Here is a 22,073-nt window from a genome sequence, read left to right on the forward strand (position 1 = left end):
GCCGGCGCTTCAGGCCAGGGCGTTAACCTGCTGTACCACAGCACCGGCCCATCTCACATCCTTGAACAGACAGCGAGGGCCCCAGAGCTCCAGTGGCTGCCCCAACGCTGCACACACACAGAGTCGCCCTGGGTCCCACTGTAGCACTTTTTGCACTGGTTTGTGCTTTTCTCCTGTCTGGGCTGTGACCGGCTGACCTTGAATCGTAAGGATTCAGTCTGGAGCTCCTGAAAGGCCGTCCCCTTCTTTCCTCTAGAGAGAGCAGGAGCCGAGAGGTACAGGTGGGGAACACACCCCTCCATTCCAGAACCTTCTCTGTGGTTTTCAGCCACTCGTGTTGGAGCTTCAGGAGGTGGGGGGACAATGGCCTTGGGCCGCCCTGTCCCCAGACCACCCCGAGGCAGGAGCGAGGAAAGCCTTCAAAACACGACTCAGGATGGGCATCTGTTTTCGGTTGAAAACCAGAAAGAAATCCCAGCTCCGAGGCTCTGCTTTGGTTGAAAAATCAAGTCGGGTGACAGTGGAAACTGTGTGCCACTGTTCTCCGCTCTCTGCCATGTTGACAGAGAGAGAGTGCTAATTCTGGCTGGGGTTTTTCCCTGCCCTGGCTGTTTTTCTCTTTTATCTTCATCAATTGAAGAGAGCCGCTCCGCCTCTCAACTGTCGGAAGGTATCTTGGGTTTGCTGTATTTTTTTTTCTTTCACATAATTCTGCGGGTCTTTTCCCAGAGATGTATTTTTTTCTCAAGTTCACTTCTAACTTGAAGTTTCCGCCCATGTGACTTCCAGCGTCAATCACCAGAAACCACAAGAGAGAGCGCGCGCCAGCCCCAAAGCGAGCGACATGTCCCAGTGGGGAGCAGTCCCTCCGCACCCCAGAGCAGGACGCACGCACGCAGGGGTCGGTGGCGGCACCCGTGGAGACCGGAGGGCTGGCGGAGGCCAGCTGGTGACGAGAGAGCCCGGAGGCGCGTGGGGCTGTGTGCGAGAGCCGGAAGAGTCCAGCCATGCCTCACAGCTCTGACAGTAGTGACTCCAGCTTCAGCCGCTCTCCTCCGCCTGGCAAGCAGGTAGCTGTCTTCTTCCTCTCTCTGCTGCCTTCTGCCTCTCCCCGGGGTGGGCCAGGGGAGCAGGCCCCCTGGCTGTGTGCGGGGAGCCGAGGGAGTGATGCGTGGCGTGAGCACTGAGAGTCTTAGACATGACCTTTGCAATTACACTCTGAGTCCAGGGGTGGGGGTTGGGGACCCTCCTTTTCCTGCGTGTTCTACCCAAGCCCCTTGAACTCTCTCCTTTCCCCGGGGTGGGGTGTGGGGGGGTTCCCACTGCCTCTGCCTCAGTGCGATTCCTGCCCCATGCAACTTTCTAAGAAGCCAAGAGGGGCATGGACTTCAAAAGGGTCTCTGCTCTCTAAGGCAGAGGCTCCCAGGGGCTGCCATGCCCAGCCTAAATCCTGCTACTGTTCCCAGGACAGCACCCTAGGGTGAGAAAGGAGGCCAGGGACAAGTGAATCCCCAAGACAGCAGGTTGGAAAGTTAGAGGGATGAGGACCCCAGGCACTGCCCCTGTTGCCGAACCTGCCACTAGCGAGGGATGCTGGGGCCACCACTAAAAAACTTGGGTCCCCTGTGGCCTCAGGACGGAGGGAGTTAACTAATGAAGGGGCGGCTCTGGGGGAACTGGGTGACTGGGGTACTTACACTGGGAGCACTGGGCGCCCAGCTTGTGATGCCCGGATCAGACTCTGTCCACGGGAGCATCTCCCCTAAATGTAAGCCCCCTGCCCCTCTCCCAGCTCCTGGGGCTTTCTCCACCACTGCACTCCTGGCATCGCTCCCTAGAAGAGATCCCCGCTCTTTCCTGCCTTCCCGAGACTCACTGTTTGCAAATCAGGGGGTTAAAGTCTTCTCCACATTCGTGGTGTAAAAACTGCACGCTTGGCACAGATATCCAGGCGAGCTTCCGAAATGCTGCAGGAATGAGCTCTACTCCGGCAGCGACCAGGTGGGACGGAGTTCCGCGGCAGCCCTGCAGAGGGCGACCCCTCTGGCCCTCGGCTTGAGATACTATCGGAGCGGCTCAGGCTGCCTGGAAGTCTGCACTGGCCCCTTCTTCGGAAGGAAATTACTCACGGCTTCCATGGTAACCCGGCTCCCCATCCCCCGTAGAGGAAGACCGCTTCCTCCCTATCTGCCCCAGTGCCCTGTTCCCGCAGCGGCCTCCACGTCCTGGACTCGCTGGGGCTTCACATGCCCGGTCCGGGTATCGGTGCCCCTGCAGCCTGAGGGATGCGAGCAGGCACAGGGCAGGAGTCTCCACACGGGGGGAGGCGGGAGCTGCCCTCTCTGGCCAAGCCTAGGAGGCAGCAGCCAATGGGATGCAATTAGAGGGCCTGCCAAGACCCCACGCCGTCCCCCTGAGCACCCATGCACTGCCCACCACAGCCATGGAGCCGCCACCCTTAAGTTCTCTTCTCAGCATCTCGTCTGGACCAAGCATTGTGCTCGTATTGGCTGAACTCAACGAAGTGCCGCGGGGAAACAGGAGACAGAGCAGGGCCAGGGCCCTCAGCTCAGAGGTGCAGCTGCAGGCTCCACGGAGTGCAAACAGTGGGTCCTGGGAAGGCAGGAAGAGACCTCCGTTTCCCCACGTGTAAGATGGAAACAACGCCATGGATGTCCCAGAACCGGGACTTCCTCCCAGAACGCGCTTGCACAGAGGTGGGCGCAGAGGAAGCGCTCAAAAAGTTAACAGCAAAAAGGTTCTGGGTGATGAAGCAGGAGAGTGGTGGCGCAGAGAGGTGATAAAACACGCTGCACCGTCCTCACTGTTTTTGCCAAGTGCGGTCCTAGGGAGGCCTTGTGGACAAAACAAGCCCTAGGGCCCCAAGGCTACCTGGGACAGGGGGAGAGCTCTCCTGGTAGAGCTGGGGAGGAGGGGGTGCAGATTTGGGGATGGAGTCGCATGAAGAGGTGGAGACCAGGGAGGGCGGATGGCTGGAGAGGAGCAGGCTTGCCTGATGCCCGCTGTCTGCCTCCCAGGACTCCTCCGATGATGTGAGAAAAGTTCAGAGAAGGGAGAAAAACCGCATCGCTGCCCAGAAGAGCCGGCAGCGGCAGACGCAGAAAGCCGACACCCTGCACTTGGTGAGCCCTCTGTTCTTGGTCTTGGCCTTCGCTCCCCGCACTCACCCCTCCCCCTAAGTGAGGACCTCAGCTTTGATTCTGCCTGAGTGAGGATGTGTCGGGGGGGGGGGGGGCAAGTAGAGCGGGAGGCCGTGGGGTGAGGTTGGAGGGGGCAGTCTCTGAGGAGCATACAGGGGAGATTCTGTAGCAGGGAACGGGCCAGGAGGCTGTACAGTAGGGGAATGAGATTTTCTACCCCAAAAAGGGCTCTGCGGGCAGGTGAGTTGGCTGTGGGAAGCCCCCAGAGGCCACCTGCTTGGGGAGGGGTGGACGAGGGGGCGCTGTCCTTCATCAGCCATGGAGAACAGGGGCGTGGGGAGCTGTGGGGATCACACGCAACCCCGCCTCTTGGGAGCCACTCAGATGTCCCTGCCTTGGGGCCCCGGAGGGCCCCAGGTGCTGCACCTTGCTCCTCGTTTCTGGGCCTCGTTCAAGTTTTATTTGGAAACCTCTATCTTTCATGATATCCCATTGCTCTTATCTGAGCTGCTCACCATCCTGGCTGAGTTTCCTGACTCTGTTTCCTCCTTGCCTGCGCACCTCACCACCCTCCTGGCCTCGCTCGGCCCGGGGTCGGTTCTCATTCCACCAGCTCTCGGCACTGCTTTCCTTTTTCTTCCATCCGCTCATCTCGTGCTCTCGCAATCCTACCTCGAAGTCCTTCCTCCCGAAATACTCCCATGGCTCTCGACCCTAGCAATCGCTTTCAAGGGCGAAAAATATGATTGGCATCATAAGCGAACAGGCTTGGATTTAACAGGGTGAGTAGCACAGCCGTCAGCAGTTAGAACTGTTGTAACCTTCTCAAGGAAAGATGCGAGTGTTGGTGAAAACGTTCATGGCGAATGGAATTAAATGATGCGTGTATTTTGGTGCAAAATAGTTCTTTCATAATAAAAATTTCCATGAACTTTTGGAAGACCTCGCAGAAGGACTTTTGTGGGTGCAGGAGGATGGTGGAGGATGCTTCTTTGAGCTTTGAAAGGATGTAGGGAGCAGGCTGCACCGGCCTCTCTGATGAGGTCCTTGTGGCTCGGTTGAGATCTGCGCAGTATTTCCTCTATTGCACACTAACATAGTTGGCCGTTCACAAGTAGTTGCTGAATTGAAAAACAGAATGAACGATCAGCAAGTCTGTACTGATTGCGAACAACGGCTCAGGTGTTCCGGCGTTGGCAGCCCTGCTGTGCACGTGCTGTCTGGAAGTTCACGGGCGCCAGGAGCTCGCACGCACTGGCTCACCCTCTTAGGCTTGAACAGCTCTGACCTCTAATTTGGTCTTTATCAGAGTTTGGTTCTGATTCGATATTCCTGCAGGAAAGCCTACAAGTAAAGATGACAAGGGATACAGAGAATCGTCCTTTTCGAGCAAGTAGCCAACGTCCTGGGACTGGAGAGCTGTTAGAAGCTTTACACGTTTGTGATTTTGGTTTTCAGTGGGAGCTAAGCGCAGGCTGGCAGCTGTGGGTCAGGACAGGGTTTGAATCACGGCTCCGCTGCTGGCTGACCGTGGGTCTGAACTCGGAGATTCTTGGTCCCTTCTCAGTCTCTGGCCCCTTAGCTACAAGATGAAAAAAAAAAAAAGAGCTCAACACAGTGCCTGGCATACAGCACACACTGACAAAAATCAAGTATAATAGGGGTAGGAGAGTTTGGACATCCCTAATCGGAAAATGCAAGAATCTGAAATGCTGCTAAATCCAAAGCTTTTGGAGTGCTGACATGACACTGCAAGTGGAAAGTTCCACAGCTCACCTCATGTGATAGGTCTCGGTCAAAATGCAGGTGCACTAGAAATCTTGTGTGAAATTATCATTCAGGCTGTGTGCATAAAGTGTATATGAAACACAAACGAATTTCGCGTTCAGGCTTGGGTCTCATTACCAAGGTAGCTCATTATGCAAATATTCTAAAATCCCCCCCCCCCAAATCTGCATTCTGAAACACTTCTGATCCCAAGCATCTCACATTAGTAATACTCAATCTGTAATAATAACGGTCGTTGTAAGAAGCAGGATAAGTAATCACTATTAAGATAGTACAAGAACATACACACATACATCTACTTAATCATGGAAGCTTGGCGTTGAAAGATTTCTTAAAGACTAGAAATTTTAGAGGCACCTTGGCTGCCTGAGACCCCCCGCAAATAGTCCCCAGTGAATGCCTCCTGGGAGGCAGCAGATGATGGCCCACGTGCGTGGACCCCTGCTGTCTATGTGGGAGGCCGGATGGAGGTCTGGACTCCCAGCTCCAGCCTGAACCAGCCCTGGCCATTGCCAGCACTGGAAGAGTGAACCAGCAGATGGCAGATCTTCCTCTCGTCTGTCTGTCTGTCTCTCCTTCTCTCACTCTGTCTTTCAAGCAGATGAAAACGAGCAGCATTTTACAATGCATATAAAACTCTGAAACCATAAGGGAAAGATGATTACATTTATACATGAAAATTGAAAATGTCTGTCTGGCTCAAAAAACTTATATGCAAAATCAAAGGCAAATGGCAAATGGGGAAAAAATATCTGTCACACATGCGGTACAAAAAATAAAGCCATGGTTCCTTAACACATGAAAGCTCTTCTGACCAGGAAACTGACTAACAACACAAAAGAAAAATGAGAAATCACGAGTGGGCTGTGTGCAGAAGGAGAAAGGTGAACAGCAGAGAAACCCGTGAGAAGAGGCTAGACCTCGCTCGGTTAGGAAAATGCTAATGGAAGCAACAGATTGGCAAAGAGGAAAGGTGTCGCTAACGCACCTGTTTGCCGAGGCCAAGGAGCAGCAGGGGCCGGCAGCCGCTGTCAGGACAGGAGGAAGGCAGACAGGCCAGCCCCGTTAGAGGGCAGCTGGCTGCATCCACCCAGACTGTCAGCGCACGGAGCCTGCGACTCAGCAGTTTGACATCTGGGAGTTTACTCGCAAACGTGCACACAGACAATGACATCCTGACCGTGTAAAGACAACGGTTGCTTCGTTGTTTCTTGCGGCCCGGGCTGGAGACAGCTCAGCATCCTTCGGCAAGAGAGTGATTAAATAAGATGTGGTTCATGCAGTCAGGGGCATGCTGGGTAGCTATTACAGCAAGCCGCGGCATCTGAAGGAGTTACCGCTTAGAATTCTGTAATTCGAAGTGAAAAAAGGTTTGAAAATGGTACCTAGTTTGCTCCCACTTGTGTGTGTGGTTTTTTTTTTTTTTTTTTTTTTTTTTTTTTTTTTTTTTTTTGGACAGGCAGAGTGGACAGTGAGAGAGAGAGAGAGAGACAGAGAGAAAGTTCTTCCTTTTCCGTTGGTTCACCACCCAAATGGCCGCCATGGCTGGCGCACTGCAAGCCAGGTGCTTCTCCTGGTCTCCCATGCAGGTGCAGGGCCCACGAACTTGGGCCATCCTCCACTGCACTCCTGGGCCACAGCAGAGAGCTGGACTTGAAGAGGGGCAACCAGGACAGAATCCGGTGCCCCAACTGGGACTAGAACCTGGGGTGCCGGCGCCGCAGGCAGAGGATTAGCCTAGTGAGCCATGGCGCCGACAACCCACTTGTGTTCTTAATAAGAGAAAGGTACTTCTATGTGCACAACTATATAAACTTGAAAATGTTCGAGTGCATTATCAAAATGTGATAATTATATTTGTTTCTGAAGTGTAGAACTAAAGAAACAAGAGGGAGGTGCTTTGCATTTTTATCTTTTTATTTAGCTTGGATTTAGATAGACAGACAGACAGACAGACCTTCGATATGCTGGTCACTCCCTAACTGGCACAACAGCCAGGGCAGGACCAGGGCGGGACCACAGCTGGGAACTCTGGGTTTCCACCTTGTGGGGTAGAGACCCATGTACCTGAGCCCTCACCTGCTGCCTCCCAGGATGCACATTAGCAGGTGCTCCGATACAGCACGTGAGCGCCCCGAGCAGTGTCTGCACTGCTGTGAACAGCCCACCCTCTGTGCTTTCCTTCTTATCAAATACCAAACCTGCACTGCCGAGCACCCTGCACTTGCATTAGATGTTTTCCCTCCTGATCTTGATGTCACCCACGGAGCAATCCTCCATCGTGACATTTGACGCCGGGAACATCCTCAGTACACGCCTGGTGCCTAGAGGAGAAGCAGCTGTCAGCTGGGATTTGGTGACCCTCCCAGCCATCAACAGAAGGAGCTCCCCGAAAGGGCAGCAAAGCGGTCCTCCCAGAGCAGCCGTCCTGGTGGACGGTGTGGGTCTCTGGTGCTGACCAGCAGCAGGAAGGACTTTGAGTCCACGGGCCAGGGTGAGCAGAAAGAGGGTCGGGGTCCAGAAACTTCATTCATGAGGAGACTCAAGGTTGGGGAGATGGTGGAGTGGGGCAGACAGCAGTGTTAGCTCGGAGCCGTGCTGAGCGTCCATGGTCGGGGAGCCAGTGAGGGTAACAGGGTCAAGTTTGAGGGCTGCAGGCTTAGGCACTCCCTTAGGTGGCAGCGGGCCAGGGGCTTGCTTGGGACCGGCTCCTGGAGGAGCCTCCCACCAGTTTAAGAAGAGAAAGGGCCTTATAGGTTCCAGGGTGTATGCTTAATGTCCTTTATGAAGCATAGATCATGCCTTAGGGGGAGTTTTGAGCTGGTGCGGTGAGAGATAAAGGATGTACAATGGGAGAAAAACCGGGTAATGGAAGGAAAGAAGCCCAGCAAAGGTCTGCCCCCCCAGGCCTCCTTACACCCGCACTGTTGCTCTGGGCGGCCAGGCAGGGCTGCGGAGGGGCAGTCCGCGGTCCGGCTTCACGCTGGGCTTCTCTCTCTTGGAGACCATGCCATGTTTATGGGCACAGGGAAGTCATAGATCAATAACAAATAAAAGGAACATTCTGGCTAGTTCCAGCCTAAGATGGGTCGATGTGGAGCCAGTGAGCCATCTTTGGAAAGGAGAAGCATCTCTGCCTCTCCATCGCTATGAATTTCTTTTTAAATGTGTGTTAATCGTACGCATGACTTTGCGCATATCCGTTAAGTGCTCTGCCTGCAGTATCTCATTTCACCCGCACAGAGATCTTACTGTACAACCCGTGGATTAGGTGGAGCAACTTGTTCGAAGTTGCAGAGCTTGTAACTACACCCATCTGATTCAGAACCCATCTTCCTAATCACTAAGCTATCTCGCCGCCTTCTCCACCACCCCCCCAACCTTTATCTTCCTTGAACTCCTTCCTCAATATGTTTTTCTGCTTTTTTAAGCAACATTTTCTAAAATATACGCTTTTCCCCAACCATTGTTAGGTCTGGCCAAGAAAGTGAAGGCATCTATAAAAATATGATTTGAAGTTTTTTTTTTTTTTTTTGAGAAGGTCTTGTAGCAATATTTAACATCTTACATGGGGATAACCCCGACATGGCAGTTCCACCTGCAGGCTTTGAAGGAAGAAGGATGCACACGATGCTCTAGGCATCGTTACCGTGAGCACTGAGCCCTTCCTCGGAGCTGTAATCCTTGGCTTGGCTAACAATAGGATTAAGTGCATTAGGATACTTTTATACAGTAGAACTGTACACTGGCACTTAAACTGACTGTTGTAGATCTGTATTTAGCAAAGTGGAAAGATGTCAGTGATGCAGGATTAAGGAGGAAAAACAAATTACAAAGAGTAGGCAGAAGCTAACCCCATTCCCGGAACAGGTTTAGGCTTTGGGCTTGGTGGCAGCTCAAAGGGATGTCTGAAAACAAATTCTCTAAAATTCTAATAGTAGTTATTTCTTGGTTGAGTTTGGCTACTTTATCTTATTCCTTGTACTTTTCTGTATTAGTTTACTGTGATGAATATGTGCCATTTAAAAATCAAAGTAGTCTCTAACTGTCTAAAACATTAGGTGATTTGCATTTGGGGACAAAAAGCATGCCAAGACAATTGATCACCCGAACCTGGTTCCACTGATGCTGGCTGGGCATGGCTGAGTCTGTGAGGCACACTTGAAGGGACAGCTCTGGACACGAGAAAGAATGTCTGTCTAGGGGAGGGTGATGGATGTAGTAGTGAAAGATCACCAGGATGTCCACGTGCAGACCAGAGTGCCTGGGTTCAAGTCCTGGCTCCACTTGTGATTCCAGCTTTCTGTTAAGGCACACTCCTGTGGGACAGCAGGTGAGGGCTGGAGTACTTGGATCCTTGCCACCCAGCTAGGAGACCTGGATGGGGCTCCAGGCTCCTGGTGTCAGCCTGGCTTGTTGCAGACATTTGGGGAGTGAACTAATGGATGGAAGATCTCTCTCTCTCTCTCTCTCTCTCTCTCTCTTTCTCTCTCTCTCTGCTCTCTGTATATGTGTGTGTGTGTCTGTGTCTCTGTCACTGTCCTTGTCTCTTTGTCTCTCTTCCTTTCAAATAAATAAAACAAATAAATAAATGTTAGTTTAATTTTTTTTTTAAAAAGTGCCTGTCTACAAGGGATTGCAGCTCCCAGGTCCCAGAGTGGCAGCTGCCCCTGGGCAGATGTCTTCACGAGGCTGGCTGGCTCAGTAGCTGCTAGATCCCTTCCTCTCGAGAAATGTGAGAAAGTCTGGCAGGGGAGCCCCTGCTCAGGCTGCACGACGTCCCCAGTCCTCTGTAGAAGCCAACCAGGCCCCTGCTTCCTGGAGTGAGCTGTCCATACCGAAATCCATCGTGGGGTGTCTGTACCGAAATCCATCGTGGGGTGTCTGTACCGAAATCCATCGTGGGGTGTCTGTACTGAAATCCATCGTGGGGTGTCCGTACCGAAATCCATCGTGGGGTGTCCATACAGAAATCCATCGTGGCTTGTTGAGGGACTGGCAATAATTATGGTCTTACTACCTTGTTTGTAGAATTACAGAATTCAAAGTGAATCCAGAGGGAGTGGGCATTTAGCGAATGGTTAAGATGCCCACGTTCTACATAGTACGTGAGATTCATCCCCCGCTCTGCCTCCTGGCTCCAGATTCCTGCTAATGCAGACCCTGGGTAATTGGGTTCCTGCCACCCATGTGGGAGACCTGGATTAAGTTCCCAGTTCCCGGCTTCTGCCTGGTTTTGTCCCAGCCATCGCAGACATTCAGGGAGTAAGCCAGCAGATGGCAGTTCTCTTGCAGTCTCTGTCTTTCTGTCTCTGTCTCTCTCTCTCTGTGTCTCTATGTTTCTCTTTCTCTCTCTCTGCGTCTCATATAAATATTATTAAAAAATAATAAAGGACACTCAGACATATGCTAGACCAGCCTGCCTCGTTAACAATAGGGATCTAGCGTCTTTCTTGAGGACGCTCAAGCACCCAAACCTCTCGCCTTCCCACCAGGCTGCTTTTTTGTGCCGTTTTGTTCCACACAGCTTTGCTCTGCAGGTGGTGTGGTTCACACGTGGGGCGCTTCAAAACAGAATAAAAGATAGATTGATTCTGAAATCCATGCGTACACGGGACCATCACGAAATTTCATGGGACATTCCTATCATGAAAAAACTATGCAAGGATTTCAAAAACCTTTTGGATCCAAATTCTGTTTTGTTTTTTTTTTTTTTTTCCATACACTTTTTGAACTACCTTGTATGTCCTTTTGCAAAGCGTAAGTCAAGAAGGAGGCCATGAGCCGGAATGCTTGACCAGGCCAGACCCTTGTCAGCTACAAAGCTCTGGCATACAGCAAGAGACCAAGAGAGAGAGAGGGCGTTGAAATCCAAGCGCTCCTTTATGTAAAAGAGGCTTGTATGTCGCATTGCAAAACTAAAGGGACACATTGGGGAAATGCTTGCATCAGGTGAAGTAAGCGACCATTGACTATCAAGGAGAGCACATCCTTGAAAAGAAAAACACCCAGACTCCAGGAGATAAGTGGGCAGAGGCTATGAACAGAAACTTACGCAACACTTTTCCTACCAACACGAGAATAACCTAATTTTCTATTCTGATTAGGAACACGATACATGCTAAGGCAGGGTTTCTGAACCTCGGCACCACTGACGTCTTGCGTTTGATCGTTCTTTGTTGTCGGGGGAAGGGTTGCTCTGTGCAGCATAAAATATAAACTCTACCCACAGACACCAACAGGACACCCCACCACCGCCACCATGGACACGCCAAGTTGTGGCAAACAGTAGCATTTCCACAACTTGCCCAGTGTTCCCTGCAGAGCAAAGCTAAGGAGACACATGTAGAACTTGTTCTTCCTTAGTAATTGATGACCATGACATTAAAGCGAAAGGAAGAAACCTTCATAAGTCAGCTGGCAAAAATAAACGATTTAAAATTAGGACAGCTAAGTGCAGTGCCAGGGAAGTTGAGACAAAAGTGACGCGTGCACTCAGGGCTGATGCCATTATGTATCTCACACGGCCTTCTTCTGTTGTTGTTGTTTAACGATTTTATTTATTTTCATTTTATTTGGGAGACACAGAGAGAGATTTCCATCTGCTGGTTGACTCCCCAGACGTAGGCAACAGATGGGGCTGGGTTGGACTGGAGAGAGGAACCTGGAACTCAGTCCGGGTCTCCCATGTGGGTGGCAGGGACCCAAGGACTTGAGTCGTCACCTGCTGCCTCCCAGGCTGTGCATCAGCAGGAAGCTGGAACTGGAAGCAGAGCCGGGCCGGGAACTAGGTCTTCATATGGGATGCAGGCTTTTCAAGCAGTGTCTTAACAGCTGCGCCAATACCCAGCCCAGGGATATTATTTTTTTCCCCAAAGAAATCTTCTATTTAAGGAGTACAAATTATTGAAGTATAACTTTAGGAATATAGTGACTCTTCCCACTACACCCGCCCTCCCACCCCCATTTTCACCCTCCCCCCCATTCGCAGTCACATCCTCCATCAAGATTCATTTTCAATTAACCTTATACACAGAAGGCCAACTCTATAGTAAGTACAGATTAGAACAATTCGCACACACACATACAAACTGTTTGCGAACAGGTTTTACAGTTAACTCTCATAATACAGCTCAGTGAGGACAGAGGTCCTGCATGGGGAGTTAGTGCACAGTGACTCCTGTTGTTGACTTAACAATTAATACACTGATGAATGACGTCAGTGACCACCCGAGGCTCTTGACATGAGCTGCCAAGGCTCACACAACCTCGTTACAGCTGTGCTTGCCACAGACTGGAAGACTGACTGTGCCCTCGGCTGCATTAGTCTGTCTGCAAGGAATTACCCTGGATGGCAGCTGAGCAAAGACAAACCCCAGGAGACATCGAGCTGTTCATTCCAGCGTTCTTGACGATATCCAGCCCTAGAAGACCTTGTTAAGTAAATTGCGGATCGTTGATTTGATGAGGTACTGGTGGGTGTGACAAAGTTGACACAGGAAGCAAAATACAAATTGTACGTGTGTTCTTGTTGAGGTTTGTCAAAATAGCTTTGCACGTTTGTTTATTTTTAAATCTGTACAAATGAGAATGGGTGTTAGCCGACAAGGATCATGGGCATTTAAAATATGGTTAATACAGTTATACTGTATTTTTAAAATTTAAAACAAGATGGAGATGATTAGACAGAAGGGTGAGAAAATTGAGAACACAAAGAGGACACGATCGAGGCAGAATTTAGGGGTCAGGGTTTGCTAGAACTTTCCATTTATTCTCGTATTGGGAACACTGGGGAGTGATGGAGTGCACTGGAAAACTGTCACACCAGGACCACACCAATGTGCACTGGGACAAGTGTGACTATCCAGTCACCCCTGACTCAGGGGACCCAAGGGAAGGGACCCGGGACTCGTCTGAGAGCTCCAGCGAAGGGATGAAGCCCAGAGCTTCATCCAGAAGGGATGGGGGGCCTGGATTCCCAGCCCCCAGAGCAATTTCCTGCACGAGAAAATGCCTGATCAGTCACGGGCACAGAATCACACGCGCAAAGGCCGCATTCCCAGTCCTGGAGCCCGCGCCATCACAGGAGAGACCCCCTCAACCGGTGCCGCCCGGCCTCCTCCAGGCCAGGGGCGGTTTGCTGGAGGCACTGGGAAAACAGCAGTTTTCTGATTCCTTGGCCCTTTCATTCAGTTGGAAGCCGTAGCGGAAAGTGAATAGGTAAATGAAACAGTGCACCGTTGAGAGTGACCAAGGGATGAGCAGGGGGCAGTGACCGGGACGGCGTCCCCAGGGCCCCAGCCTTGGGGGCAAACGTGATTACAGAGGAGACAGGGTCAGGTGGGAAGATGCCTGGTGGGGCCGGAGGCAGTGAGGAGGAGGTGTGCTACAGGGAGCAAGAGCCAAGCTGAGACAGGGACGGGAACCAATTCAAATTCCAGCCTGGAGATTTATCTGAACCTGAATTTTGATTACAAAATGGGAAGCCACAGCACCCCCTGGGGACTGTCGATGGCAAAGGTGGGACAGTGCAGTACTGTGAGTTTCTTTAGTTTTACCTAGGGGAGGGTGTTACAGTGGTTCATTTACTGAATGCCCAGGCAGGCTCTTTCCCATACATCAGTCAGATGTCTTGGCTGTGTGTGAAAGCTTGGAGAACACCAGCCATTCCCCTAGCCTGACTCTTCACAGCTGCCCGTCTCTTGCACTGGTGTGGACGGGGAAGGTCAAGTCCGAGCTGGGGAAATTACGTGCAGAGTTCTTCTGAAAGTGCTGTCCTTCGGCGACTCCCACACCATAGCTACAGTTTAGGGAACAAAAGTGTTGCTAAGCAGGGATCTGACCTTGCGCTTTTGAAAAGTGAATCTCTCCGACTCATGTGAAACCGCCCCAGAGTAGCAAAGTAGAAGCCGCTGAAGAACTTGAACTTTGAGTTAAACCCCCCTTTGGAAGTCTCTTGGACATCACAAATCTACTTGGTAGACTGTTTCTTCAGATTCTGGCCAGTTCTTTTCTTTTCTTTTCTTTTCTTTTCTTTTCTTTTCTTTTCTTTTTTCTTTCTTTCTTTTTTTTTTTTCTTTGACAGGCAGAGTGGACAGTGAGAGAGAGAGAGACAGAGAGAAAGATCTTCCTTTGCCGTTGGTTCATGCCCCAGTGGCCGCTGCGGCTGGTGCGCTGTGGCCAGTGCATTGCGCTGATCTGAAGCCAGGAGCCAGGTGCCTCTCCTGGTCTCCCATGTGGGTTCAGGGCCCAAGCACTTGGACCATCCTCCACTGCCTTCCCAGGCCACAGCAGAGAGCTGGCCGGGAAAAGGGGCCACCGGGACAGAATCCGGCGCCCAGACCCGGACTAGAACCCGGTGTGCCGGCACCACAGACGGAGGATTAGCTTATTGAGCGCCTGCCATATTTCGGCTAGTTCTTAACAGATTCCACACTGTCAGGCAAGCAGTGTGAGTTTACTGAACACTTACTATGTCGGACAAAACAGTGCAGACAATAACAGCCCCTGCCCTCATAAAGATCAACATCTTGGGGTAACTAATCTGATAAAGTTAGAATCAATGAGATTTCAATCGCTCTGCTACTTCTTGCCTTCCCATCATAAGAGAGAACTGGACCAGGCTGCTTGAAATTGTTTTTGGCAAATTTAATAGCAGTCACGTAATAAAGTTAAAGAGCTTGTTACTTTTAGAAAAAAATTTTAACTGGGAAATGTTTCCCGGACACTTTACAATTTCTTTATGTTTCTTATACTATACATTATAAAACACATTAAATAATATAAACACGCAAAATGCATCTAATACAATTAAATGCTATATATTTATATTGTATGGAAGAAGAATCCACTATGAACACAATTCCCAACTTGGTTGCCCATTAAGCCCCGCTGGGAAATATTTTTAAAACCTTGATGCCTGTGACACACCCCAGAACAAGGATACAGGAATCTCTGGGGGGTGAAGTCCAGGGATTGCGGCTGCTTAAAACTCTCCAGGTGGCTGTAGTAGGCAGCCAGGGTTGAGAACCAGGAGCAGTGAGTGGGTTTGAAACCCAGCAGACTCATGGAGCAGAAGGCAGGCAGTGAGTCTGGAGCGATTCTGTGGGTCCATCCCCAAACGCTCTGTCCCAGCTCCCCGGCGACTTAAAACAAAGCAGTTCGTTGTGATGGCAATTATCGGTCGTTTGGTTGTTGGTCGCTTGCTTTTCAGAATTGGGCTTGCCAGTGGCGACCTTTCGAACCTGGGGTGCCGGTCGGGATTGCATGCCGCTACAGTAACGGACAAGCCATGACTTGGAGGTGCCACCAAGTCATGGTTTAGTTCTCTTGCAAAGCAAGAAGTGCAGAAGAGCACGGAGCAGGGCTGGAACCCCCAGCTGCCGTCTGCACACCATCCTCAGGGTGTGGCTTCCTCCATCCTCAAGGCTGCAAGACGGCTGCTGAAGCTCCAGGCGCCCATCTCCGCTGAGGCAGGGTGGCCTAGCTGCAGGGGAAGCTGGGTTACTTACTGATTCTCCGGGCTCTGTAGATGGGGGCAAGGGAGAAGGACTTTGGGGTGATTGCCAAGTGAGCCTACTCGGAGTCACTGAAAGCCAAGGAACAGGTGTCAGCCTAAACATCCATCGATGACAAAGGCACTTCTGGCCCTAAAGGCACAAAAGTGAAGACCCCTCCAGAATCAGACACGCGCCTCAATTGGTGCAAAGACAGTCGGTGCACGTCTGATTCTGGGGTTGGTGATTTCTCTTCTTCCCTCCCAGACAGAGGCCAGGGCTAATTTCCTTAAGGAATGGTGGCAGCTGTAGGCACGGATCTCCCCCCTGCTTGAACAGTGTCCTACCTCTCAGTCCTAAGCCTTCTCCAGGGATGGTGGGCACCGCCTCCGGCCTACATTTGCTGTTTAGGGAATGACAACGGAGAGACACTGAAGGGCCGGGCACGGGGCACACGCATCAGAGCGCACGCTCTTGTTGCAGTGTGAAAGGGGAGCTCCCTGTGACGACTGCACGTTCTGTCAGGCAGGAAAGACACAGGGATTGTTCTCAGCCTTCTGGAATCTGGGATGAGACAATGCAAGGAGAAGGTCCAGGCACTAACCCAGGGCTGGCAGGGGGAGGCCTGAGCCCTGCTCTGCATGCTTGGAGAGTCCCTGCAGAGCCTTGGGCCCGAGCCCTGCCAGCAAATGCCCGCCTGGCCTTGGTCTTGTCCCAGTTGGCTCCCCGGGGTAAGGGAACCGCCTGGGGATTCCCCGTCGTTCAGGAGCTCTTTAAGTGCCCCCCCTCAGCCCCTCCAGCAGGGGATTTCCCAGAATCCTCCCTGTGCCCCGGCCACTCCCACGCTGCTCATGGCTTGGATAAAGGTGGCACCAGGTGACCCCACAGGTGAGGCTGGACTGTGAACACAGGACTGGCATTTGCATGAGACGGGGAAAGATGGAAGATGACACTGGGAAGCCAATAGGGCAGGAGATCATTGTCAAACGCCGTCAGGACGAAAGGGGCTTCCAAGGCCACGTGGCAGGGAAGGCCCAGGCTCTGAAGCCAGCCCGCCCCACCCCAGCCCTGGTGCCACTTGCACATGTACCCTCCACACCTCCCGGCTTCCTTCTGTGTATGGGGGGATAATGCTACCCAGCCACACGGTCGCTGCCACGATTAAACTAGAGAGCAACCCTAAAGTACTTCAAAGAGTGATTGCCACCTTGGTAGTATCCGCTGTGCATTAGTTATTTGGAAGTCAAGCTGGGACAACACTTTCAAAAATTTGGTTTCTACTAATCTTTCTCATATAAACTGAGTCTGCACCCCCTCTGCTCCCCTCTCCACACCCTCCCAAAAAGAGGGGGTCGGAGGCGCTACTTTGTAACCTCAGGGCAGTCAGTTCGGAATCTGAATTACCGGGGATTTTCTGATGCTGTGGTTTTCAATATTAGCTGCACATTAGATCTCCTGGGAAGACTTGAACAACCCAATGCCAGGCTCTAGCCCAGAGCTATTAAATCTGAATCAAGCCCGAGTAGTTGTCAAAGGCCACCCCCACCCCCCGGGGGTGGGGATCCCAGTGTGTGGCTAAGCTGGCACATCAGTGTTCTGGTCCAGTCTTCCTGTTTTCAAGGCGGGCGGGAAAGTGGGTCACCAAGGGTTACCTAGCCAGGACGAGGACCCAGCACTGAGGCAGGGGGTCCGGTGTCCAGGACCTGGCTCTGGTTCAGCCCTGGGATGGCCTCCTCCGGAGCAGCCTGGCAGGTGACTCCCTCCCCGTGCGGTGCAGGGGGCAGACCGCCAGGGTGGCTGACTCAGCGTCCTGGGGTTGAGACCACCAAAATCAAGACCCAGCTTTCTCTTGGGAGACTGTTGGGTGACAGAGGACGTCTTAGGGCTCCCTGGAGACCTTTGTCTTCCTGTCTGGAGCCTCCCAGGAGAAGTCGGCGCTGGGGGTGTTGACGGAAGGACCACGTGGCTCAAGTCTCGCTCTTCTCTTCCTCGGTTGTGGGTCTTTGGATCAATGCTGCAGTTTCTGCATTTCTAGAAAACCAGTGTCTCGAGGCAGATGGTGAAGCACTTTCTCCTAGCAGCTGCTGCCAGGAGCCTGAGGTCCTTTCTAGGGGTAGGTGGAGTAGGTCTGTCCTGGGGTCTCAGTTGGCCTCCTCTGTAGAGTGGGAATAATATAACATCTCAAAGCGTGATTGTGAAAAGCCTCGGAGACCTAAATGAGTTCCAAAAAGCAAATGTGTGCACTGTTTCACGTGGACACTCGGTGCAAGCTCACCCCTCACCCCCCCCCCCCCCCGCCCCGAGATATCCTTCTCAGCTCCAGGTTCCCAGTCCCTGGGGGGATGCTGGGGATGAGACGGTTTTGCCTCTGGTAAACAGCCGCTCCCCCCACCCCCGCCACTTTTGCTGTGGTCCCTTCCGCAAGACCACCCCAGGGAGGGCTACATTGGCCTAAGCAACAGCAGGCGGGAGCTAGAAGGATGAGGCCCAAGCTCAGCCACTTCCTCCTGCACGGGGAGTCAACTCCTTTCTCTTGCGAGCGCAGGCTGCCTGCACACCGCCTGACCCCGACCCGGGACAGCCGCGCGGCTTTCTCTGGGGGCCCCCCTGGCAGGAAGCAGGGTTTCTTCCCAGGGTCAAGGCAAGTTCTTGTCGACTTGTCAGCGGCAGCAGCAGGCGGCGGTTCTGCACAACTTCTAGAGCTCTGGGATTTGCAAGGCAGGGAGCAGCGAGGCAGACAAGGTCAGAGAGCTCTGCGGGCGGCGCGCTCAGCAAGGAAGGAGCCGCTGTCACTTCCCGAAAGCTGGGCCTGCCTCTAAGGCGGGGAGCAGGTCAGAGCGGCCTACCCCGGCCCCTCCCTTCTGGCTCGGGGTTTGCCCAGGCTCTTCGGAGCACAGAATTTACAGTAAATGGTGTCACCAGTGGAAACTCTCAGAGGGGGCGAGAAGAAGGGCTCAAGGAAGGAAGGGGCCAGGACTCCTGGCCCCCAGTTCCCGTGCTACCCACACCGCCCCGTCTCATCATGGAGCTTTATCTTACCTTTCGGTAAAGGGGCGGGGCGGGGTGGGGAATGCCCTCACCCTGGGACATGCCAGGAAGCAAGCACAAGCAAGGTGAGCGTGCCGGCCACAGCCTGCAGGGGCAGTGGCTGGGCCGAGGTACCACCCCGCCACCGCCAGCCCCCTTTTTGCGATGGGCGTCCCTTTTAATTCCAGCTCAGAACCATCCTCAGGAAAGGCCAGGCTGAGGCTGAGCACGCTCTGGTCCGGTCCGTGTCAGAACTTCTGCACCACTTTACAAAGCACTCCCTTCCCAGAGTGTAGGGGTTGGGATGACTGGCAGTGGAACTGACCAATCCTATCCAGCTCTCATTAGCCTACAGCTCAGGTTCCTGATAGGTGATTTAGGGCAAAGTTGATTTGTTTATTTTGAGAAGCAGATACACAGGAGACGTGAGAGAGGAAGAGAGAGAGAGAGAGAGAGAGAGAGAGATGGAATGGATGGAATGGGATGGGATGGAATTCAGTATTCAGCTATGGGCTGTAGATATCTTAACCAGTATCTTAGCTGCTGGACCAAACGCCCTTAGGCCCGGCTTTAAATGTCAAATGTCAAGTTATCTGGAATCTACCCACCACCCACCCTATTTTTTAGTCAACTTCTTTGTACCAGCAACTGATGTCATCAGTTAGTCAACAAACATTTGAGATAAATAGGCAGTAAGTGGCTTGAATAACTAAAGGAAATTTAATACTGTAGTTAACCAGTGTTTTCAAAATTGCTCAAAGATTTGAAATGACCAGGGCACTTGTTAAAAACTCGGATTTCCAAATCGCCCCAAACCCTGAGCCCACCAAGTTCAAATCTCTAGATTTTAGGAAGGACTTGTGAATATTTTTAAGCAAGCAACTTTATTCATTCTGATGAAATGGCACGTTTTAAAAATGCAGATCTGAACCATGTAAAACCAGACTTGGTCTCCAAGGACCAGCTGGGTTTTGGAATTGACAAGCAATTTATTTGCACCTCCAGTGCTCTTTCCCCTTCCTCTGTGGGCATCAATTGTCAGCAGAGAAGGTCTACTTGAGCCAGGATACGTGACCCTTACGGTCGTGACCTTACGGTTGCAGTTCCCCTGGGCTCCCTAAAGGTGCCTCTGTTTCCCAGTAACTGCTCATCACACAGTGTAACTGACTGACCGGGAGCCAGCACTGCCTCCCTCAGTTTTCCTGTTGGGAACACACCTGTTGTCTCCCAAGCAACAAAGGAAAAGGTTGCACACAGGCTTGGGACACACCCAGAGTACGGGAGTGCCCCCTTAGCCGCCATTTTTTTTCTGTGGTTTCAGTTACCCGCGGTCCGAAAATATTCAATGGAAAATTCAGAAAATAAACAGTTCACAAGTTTTCTTTTTTCCCTTTTGACAGGCAGAGTGGACAGTGAGAGAGAGAGACACAGAGAGAAAGGTCTTCCTTTTCCGTTGGTTCACCCCCAGTGGCCGCTAACTGCCGGTGCACCGCGCTGATCCAATGGCAAGAGCCAGGTGCTTCTCCTGGTCTCCCATGGGGTGCAGAGCCCAAGCACTTGGGCCATCCTCCACTGCACTCCCTGGCCACAGCAGAGAGCTGGCCTGGAAGAGGAGCAGCCGGGACAGAATCCGGCACCCTGACCGGGACTAGAACCCGGTGTGCCGGCGCCACAGGCGGAGGATTAGCCTATTGAGCCGCGTCACCGGCAAAAGTTTTCAATAACTTCTATTGCAGTGTATTGTTACAGTTGTTTTGTTTTATTACCAGTGATTGTTATTCATTTTCTACTTGTCTGATTTGTAAATTAAGCTTATCGTAGACATGTATAGGAAATAAATGACAGGGGATTCATTGGGGTTGGTAGTAACCAAGATTTCAGACATCTTCAGAATGTTCTGGAACAAATCATCCAAGAATAAGGAGGGGGGGTGGCTTGGCTGGGCAGAAGGTCATGGCAAACACTGACCCTGGAATATTTAGGAAGACTTGGGCCAAGGAGACAATTAACCTTGTAATGCTGAGGGCCAACACTGGGGGCGCTCGGAGGACGCCTTCCAGGGGCTCAGGCACTGGCCTGCTGCTGGGCTCCCCCGCGGCCAACGCTCACCTGCAGACGCGCCCACAGAGACCCTGGTGCGCGCGCGCGCGCACACACACACACACACACAAACGAGCACATCCGCGCAGGCGCCTCCGTGCTGACTCGCACACGCAAGTGCTTTGTTTTGTCCCGATGGCGGCTCACGCGGACTCCCGGCCGGCAGGGCTCCGGGGACTTGACGCGGTGGTCAGGTCGCTGAGCTGCAGAGCAGGCCTGACGCCTGCCTCTTTGCACAGCCCGCTTGCTCTGGTGCCTTTCTGCCTCACGGGCAGCAGCACGAGGTCCGCACCAAAAGCCAAGCCGTGCACTTGGACTTGGGGAACCTCTTTCTTGAAAAGCGAGCCAGCCTCGGCTGTTGGTGACCACAACCAAAAAACAGACTAAGACAGGTGGAACACACATGAAACAGCTGTTTTCAGAGGTCAGAGCCAGATAAATACCAGCAGCCTCATAGGGTTCAACCTCATAACCAGGTCTGGGCATGCGCACACATGCGTGGGCGTCCTGAAACCTACCCACGCACACACGTGCGGGAAAATTCTCCCATGTACTTCTCCACGGCTATGCCAGCAGTACGCCCGTCCCAGTCTCCTGCAGCCCTCCGTGTCCCACGGCCTCGCTGCCTGCCTGACACTCACACCCACGTGCATCTGTCGCCTTTGCAGGAGAGCGAGGACCTGGAGAAACAGAACGCGGCTCTACGCAAGGAGATCAAACAGCTCACGGAGGAGATGAAGTACTTCACGTCGGTGCTGAGCAGTCACGAGCCCCTGTGCTCCGTGCTGGCCACCAGCGCGCCCTCGCCCCCCGAGGTGGTGTACAGTGCCCACGCCTTCCACCAGCCTCACGTCAGCTCCCCGCGCTTCCAGCCCTGAGCGTCGGCACCAGGAGCCAGCACAGCCCCGTCCCCCACTGGCCCGCCAGGCCTGGAAGGGCACACAGACTGTGGCCTCGCTGCCTTGCCCCTCCCAGCACTCCCTGCACCTGGAGAGCCGGAGGCAAGGACGGAACAGAAGAGGGCTGTGGCGGCCCGAGGGGCACGAGGCCTCCCAGCCTTGGGGCAGCTGTCAGCTTGGGCTGGACCGTGGAGGTGGGAGGCCGAGCCCGAGGAGAATGGAGCTTGCAGCCCAAATCCCACGGCACAGAGGGAGGAGGGCTGGGCAGGGTGGTTTTTCTAAATAAACGTCTGAAAAGAAGCAAGCCTGGCAGGACCGTGTCCCTCTTAGCTTGTCCCTTGAAATTCACTGGGGGTGAACTCACTGGGGGTGGTCTTGACCTCAAGCACCCCCCAAAAGCTGGGGAGCCTCTGCCAGCAGCGCTTCTGTTTGGGGTTTGTTGATCAGCTTGGGATCCTGATTTTTTTTTTTTCCCAAAGCATCTTCCATCTGTTTCTAGGCATCTTTTGAAATCTTCTTGCCCCAGTCCCCTCAACATGATCCCTCCCCGCTCTGTTCCTCCCTGCCTCCTGTGCTCCCTCCTTTGGCCCTCCATCCGGGCA

The 22,073-nt window shown here is 52.6% G+C and overlaps 1 protein-coding gene across 2 annotated transcripts; it reads left to right on the forward strand.

The window, feature by feature from the left end:
• Positions 1-793: 793 nt before the first annotated feature.
• Positions 794-21,775, forward strand: BATF (basic leucine zipper ATF-like transcription factor). 2 transcript variants are annotated; one of them, XM_002719638.6, is made up of 3 exons: positions 794-1,070; positions 3,039-3,143; positions 21,241-21,775. In XM_002719638.6, the coding sequence occupies exons 1-3, from the start codon at positions 1,008-1,010 to the stop codon at positions 21,448-21,450; spliced, it is 378 nt and encodes a 125-aa protein (XP_002719684.1). In that variant the 5' UTR covers positions 794-1,007; the 3' UTR covers positions 21,451-21,775. The 2 variants fall into 2 exon arrangements, with proteins under 2 accessions (XP_002719684.1, XP_069921748.1); XM_070065647.2 differs by lacking the exons at positions 794-1,070; positions 3,039-3,143 and adding an exon at positions 18,309-18,558.
• The last annotated feature ends 298 nt before the right edge of the window (positions 21,776-22,073 follow it).

This window comes from Oryctolagus cuniculus, chromosome 20 (genome assembly GCF_051225735.1).
Source record: "Oryctolagus cuniculus isolate XC-2025 breed Fujian yellow rabbit chromosome 20, ASM5122573v1, whole genome shotgun sequence".
In the NCBI taxonomy this organism is placed as follows: domain Eukaryota; kingdom Metazoa; phylum Chordata; class Mammalia; order Lagomorpha; family Leporidae; genus Oryctolagus; species Oryctolagus cuniculus.